General features: G+C 38.0%; 1 protein-coding gene across 1 annotated transcript in view; it reads right to left on the bottom strand.

Annotated features, from left to right (window-relative positions):
* LOC107722497 (uncharacterized) overlaps positions 1–6,000 on the bottom strand; it is a 38,539-nt gene that overhangs the window by 32,330 nt on the left and 209 nt on the right. The window contains exons 2-13 of the mRNA XM_016530865.1: positions 5,867–5,997; positions 5,530–5,688; positions 5,217–5,400; positions 4,042–4,253; positions 3,737–3,925; positions 3,488–3,630; positions 3,194–3,353; positions 1,673–1,756; positions 1,371–1,508; positions 925–1,041; positions 585–802; positions 266–459 (exon numbers count right to left, since the gene is read on the bottom strand). Coding sequence (XP_016386351.1) covers positions 266–459; positions 585–802; positions 925–1,041; positions 1,371–1,508; positions 1,673–1,756; positions 3,194–3,353; positions 3,488–3,630; positions 3,737–3,925; positions 4,042–4,253; positions 5,217–5,400; positions 5,530–5,688; positions 5,867–5,983 — 1,915 coding nt within the window. The 5' untranslated portion in view covers positions 5,984–5,997. The remainder of the gene's footprint in view (positions 1–265; positions 460–584; positions 803–924; positions 1,042–1,370; positions 1,509–1,672; positions 1,757–3,193; positions 3,354–3,487; positions 3,631–3,736; positions 3,926–4,041; positions 4,254–5,216; positions 5,401–5,529; positions 5,689–5,866; positions 5,998–6,000) is intronic.

Below are 6,000 nucleotides of genomic sequence, written 5' to 3'. Positions count from 1 at the left end.
GTTTTGTAAAAATCGACGCGTTTCAAAAAGGCGGGGCATAGAGGAGAAACAATGTACAGTATGTGGAAAATAATGTGTTTTTTAAACTTTAAACCGCATAAACACATTTCATTACACCAAATACACAAAATAATGTTCTTTTTAGCAGCATCATATGACCCCTTTAAGTAATCGGAAGTCGACCTCCCTGAAAGATATTGAACTTTCTGAAAATTTTGAATTTGCACAATGAGTAAATGCATCAGCACATTGCTCTTGGATTTACCTTCAGTTAGACCCTTTGACTGGGTTAGTACTCCAACTAAACTAGCTGAATTAGGTAAAGCAGCGAGATCTTGTATTGAATTGAAAATATCTGCTGAAAGAGATAGTCGCCACTCTTGATCATCTGGTAGAGTTCCACTCAAGTGAGCATTAAACGTCTCCTCTTCCTTTCTAACTGTACACTGCAAGAAAACACTGGAGAAAAAGGAAAAAGATAGATGTTGTAAAGAAATTATGGGTAGTAATATAAATATAAATGATGATGCAGCACAGTGAATATGTCATCCCACACTAAGATAGAACTGCTGTTATCAGTTTACCTTTCTGAAGAAGAATTAGCAGCTAAATGAATACGCCCGTCAGAAGTGACCCCTGGGAATAAAGTCTGACGAAAGCCAGCATGGACGCACACAGTATCAATGCCCTTTGCCACCTTGTTGTCTAGAGTAAAGTGAAGTGTTGCATTTTTTTCATTTGCCTTCAGGCTGATAGAACTGCTGATGTTTCCAAAAGGGGATACTGTTATTGCTGCATTAGCCTGGAATGTCATGAAAAATAAGAAAAACACTCAATATCAGCTTATACCATCATTGACAGAACCTAGAACTAAGAAATATGCAATTAATTACTCGCAAAATGTCACTTTTAAAGGGCATTTACATGGTAAATCTTGTCGTCAATGGCAACGTTCCCTTCAGAATGATATTCAAACTCGCTGTTGTTCCTGTGACTCCTGAGCACCTCAATATCTAGGCTGACAGAGGTCGGGAAATCCAGCTGAAAAAAGACTCTTAATTTAATTCTACTAAAAACGGTAAAGGTACAACACAACAATGATGTGAAAAATTACTTGTCTATTATCTGAATTTGACTATTTGAATAATAAATACATGAAAGATGCATCTAGTTGTGTTTTTGTTCATGACGGGTCACTTTTATAGATTCATGTTTTGGTTGAAGATCCAATGACCTTCAGTGTAAAGATCAGACGGGGGGCAAACACTTTTTCACAGCAGTGTACTGTTTACAGGCAAACTGTAAACAGGTATTTCAAATGGGGATAAAGTAAAGAGGCAAGTAAAAATAAAAATAAAGTCATCGTTTACCTGAAACAGCTGGGACAGGTTGGCTTTCATTGTAATACCTTGCTGAGATGTAGTTAGGTCATGAAGTTGTACTTGACCAAAGGCTGCAAGTATTTCATCATTTCCAGTCCACAACCTGCCCTGAATTTCATAAGCAGTCTTCACAGACAGGTTACGAAAGCACATTGACAGGAACAAAGACAAAATGTGAACTCATTTTAAAATGACGATCCTATAAAAGATTTAAAATGACACTAGCTGTACACTAGGTAAGAGTAATGTGGCACTGCTCTGAGATCCATAAAATATATCTGCTAGTTTACCTGGTGGTTTTGGACAGTAACACAGATCTTTGAGTCTTGGGGAATTCTCTCAGCGCTGAAAGACTGGACTATTGAGGAGCACACCTAACAAATAAACCACATTACATAACAATTAGCTTTGTTCGGTTTTATGAGTGTGTCACTGGATCATTCATTCAACCGATTTGTTCAAAAACACTGATTCATTCAGAAACGAAACAAGAGACGCTTCTCAGTTGGAAGGCTGCATCCTTGTGCGGCTACGTACTTCCTAGACCAGTCCTTCTGAAGCGTCTAAGCTAGAGACCTCCTCAGCATTGAATGCTAGAATGAGACAGTCTAGTAAGTCTGCAAGGCTACGTCATAAAAGGTTTCCACCCCCACAGACACAACACAAAATACGAAAAATGAAAATGAATTTTGGAAAAAATACTTATATTAAAACTCTTTATATTAACTAACTTTCTATTAATGCAGTACAGTGAATGGCAACTGTTGGTGGTCACACATTGGTTTATCTGATGTAAAGATTAGCATTATGTAATGAATCTACAACAGAACACATAATGCTTTCTTCTCCAAAAACATTGTCTTGCTGTCACGCTGTGCCTACTGTGTCGGAGCGAGGATACGTAGGAGAATCCAGAATAATAACAGAATTTATTTACACAACGGAAACTACACGTAGGACACAGGGAATGACGATTCAATACCAAACAAAGAACTCTGAACAAAACACTCCTTAAGTACACAACTTAATCAGGGGAAGACGAGACACACCTGGAATCAAATTGGAAACAATCAGGGAGCAGGAACAGTAAGACCAAATATGGGAATAGGAAAACACAAGGGAAAACTAGATCTAAAGGCACACGGGACACGTAGGAAACTGAACAAAACACACAGAAAAGTCCATGGCGTGACACTTGCATTACATAATGAAATTGGACAAGCTCAGTGCAGATTAATTTTTGCTAATTTTCATGTTTGGGTACCACTGTCTTTCTTTGTTTAAACAACACTGATTAATTCAGGAACGAAACAAGCGACCATCTTTATGAGCGAGTCACTGAATAATTCACTCAGCTAATTCATTCAAACAGTCCTGATATGTTCAGCAAAGAAAAGTGATTGTATTTATGAGTGAGTCATTGAATCACTCACTCAACCATTCAAACAACTGAGTCGTTCAGGAACACTACTACTGTGTTTTGATTCTGGTTTGGTTTTGTTTGGAATTATTTTCAAAAATAGACCAAAGCAAATGGCAATATTGTGTCTAAAATGTCAATGCGTACTTTTATAACATTGTTTATTGAACTGTTGTGTAAAAATACATTTAAGCATTGCGCGTATGGCCCTAACATTTACATTAAATTTCAATTAACAAAGCTTGCCAGTGAGTTCACATACTCTGATTAACTGACGTAAGTTTAATTCTTGGATAAAAGACTTGGGTGACTCTACCATTACAGTCTATATACTGTAATATAGCCTATGAACACAATCATTACACAGTGTGTCGATAAATTTCAGACTCACGTATGGCTGCTGTGGCTGGAAACCCAGAGTAAGGACATGAATGACCTTTTTGTTTCCATGGACAAGAACCTTTGACTCTAAAGTATAAACCTTCTGATGTAGATGACTTGTGAATGTCTCCTGGAGGATGAGACTTTGAGGGAGAAACGTGAATGGTTGTCTGTTGGAAGAAGCAAACATAACTAAATACACTTGTGGGTATAGAGTAATACAGCACTGTGGATAAAGTCAGTGATATGTTCCTACTGCTGTCATCATTATCATTACTTCGTCCTTTTCATATTCCAGACAGACCTGAAGTTTAGCTTCCATCTTTTCTGATAAATTTTCTTTTCCTTCCGTATCTCTTCTATGGCACCCTCCATCTGTAGCTCCGCATAAGGGTTTTTTAGATCCGACAGGGTCATTGCCATCATCAAAAGCCTCTTCTTTAGCTTCTGCTTAGACAGAAAAAAAAACAATACAGTCCAGAATGGCTAACATTCATACAAACATGTAAAGATTCGGACTAGTACACATTTTGGACAACTAATTTTCTGGTACCTTATCCAGAGTACTGAGAACCGCAGAAATATTGAGGTCCTGCTTGCCATAGCCTGCACTTATTTCCAGAGTCTTCACTTGCTTGCCACTGACTACAGATATTTGCCCGTGCAAAGCTGGTGTCCAGGCTGTGCTGATGGAGCATGAAGCTTTAATTCCACGCTTGCCCAGCATGTTCCATCCACCAACCTTCAACAACACCAAGATCAGCACTTATCCTGAAGTTCCTCCAGAAAGACCATATGAACATTTCTGAGAGAAATACTCAAAAACTCTGAGTGAGAAGTGATAGAAAGTACGCACACCTTAATATAACTGGCAGTCGGTGTGAAAAGGTGCAGCTGGCCTTGTCGTTCTTTTCCTCTATGCTTGTAGAAACCCTCTAGCTTAACACTTCGCATGTTCACCAGTTTCCGTGTGGTGACCTCAGAGCTGAACTGCGTGATGCCACGCTGGGGCTGAGTTAGTTTTTGAGCTATGTACACATAGAGCCAGGGGGTATCCATGTTAAATGAACCTGTGGACATAATGAATGGCAAGCATAGTTTTACATGAACTAGAATATTAACATGAACTGTATAAATTCATGGCACTCCCTCAAATGGGCCATTTCCAACGAAACCTATAGAGTGCACTGCTATCAAATTCAGGACAACAAGCAAGATAATTATTATTAGATTATAGCTAATAACTGATAAATGGCAGACACTAAATTCAGTACTGTTTTGTTCAAATCAAAGCCCCCCACCCCATATAGGCTGAGGTATATCTGGTATTCCTGCTGTAATTATGACAAAGCTGCTTGTTTTCAAACTTTATTAACAGAAATTGATTTACCATGATTTTTTTGTTTGTTTTAAATGTCATTCCACATATTTCAGGAACTGTATGTTCTTCAATAAAAAAAAATGTTATTGAGAGGGGAAAAATAAATATGATTCAAGTTTTGATATTGATTTTGTGTTATAGTTTAATATATTAATAATATTGTTTTAAATAGTCACCCTGCGCCCCCTTGGAAGTTTGCTGAGGTCCCCTATTGGGCCCCCAGCCCACTGGTTGAGAATCACTGGTCTAAATAAAGCAAAACTAAAACACTAAAAACTATTTTCAGTCACTTTAAATGTTACAAGTGAATTTAAGCATTACTAAATTATAATGTACATTATTATATGGATATTTTGAGATTTCCTAAAGACTACATTTAAAAGTGTTATTCAATATTAGTATTTAGATTAACTAGATTAACTTTAGGTGAGCTTTAGATGACTGTACATGTAAAAAAACAAAAAAAACAATGGAAATGAACATGCACAGTTAAAAATCCAATGTCTACCAATATGATCAATAAAAAAATTGGTAATATTGGTAGGTAATAGATATGGTACCATTATATTGTCTAGATCGCTAAAATCTACAATTTCACAAATGGATGAAGGATTCTGGTTGGTGACCATCAAGGGAATATATACTTACACACCTTCCCACTTTTGAAGGGAGGTCTTTGTTGACACGTCCTTCCAGTGGATGCCAGCTACCAGAGGCATCTGATTGTTGTAGTTGATTTTCAGGTGGGTGCTGCTCTCAGATTTGTGTTTCTTGAAATAAGAGTGCAGAAGCTGAGTTCTGTAATTCAGTCCTCGGTCTAGAAGTCGCAGGCTGAGCTGGAAGAGGCAGTATACATTATTACGGGACATAATCATAATCAAGACCACAGCCTGAACATCTGACAATGAGAACACATTTGATGTACACAGTCGAGATTCAATCTGAATGTTTTACTAAAGCAAAACCTCCACAGCATAACTGGTGAGGCCGGGTTCAGACTGGTTTCTGAGGGACTGATTGAAGAGGACCCTGTGTTTGTTGCTGCTCTGGTTCCACTGCTTTCCATAGCTTACATCAAGAGATGACTGGACGTGGATTGGGCTCCGTTCATGTTTAAGGTGAATCTATTGGTGGAAACAATCCACTAATCAGAAGGTTGCCATATCTGTTATCATGAACTGTATTATATGCATTGCATTGCAAGAAACCAAAAGGGAATCCGTACTAGAATTAATTGCAGAAAGCTTTTTAAACCTGTGAAACCAAAGAGTACATTTCTATTTGCGAGACAATAAATTTGACCTTGTGGTTTAGGTTGATGACATGGGAACAGTGGAGTTCATGTGCTGCTGTTATACGGTACATCTGGACTGGTTCAGACTCGCTGTGGAGCTTCTGCGTCATGTGACACTCCTGCATGTTCTGTGAATCCTCTG

This window comes from Sinocyclocheilus rhinocerous, unplaced genomic scaffold (genome assembly GCF_001515625.1).
Source record: "Sinocyclocheilus rhinocerous isolate Xijiao unplaced genomic scaffold, SAMN03320098_v1.1 scaffold161, whole genome shotgun sequence".
Lineage (NCBI taxonomy): Eukaryota > Metazoa > Chordata > Actinopteri > Cypriniformes > Cyprinidae > Sinocyclocheilus > Sinocyclocheilus rhinocerous.
Note: the sequence above shows the minus strand (reverse complement) of the source record. Positions and strands in the feature narration are given on the sequence as shown.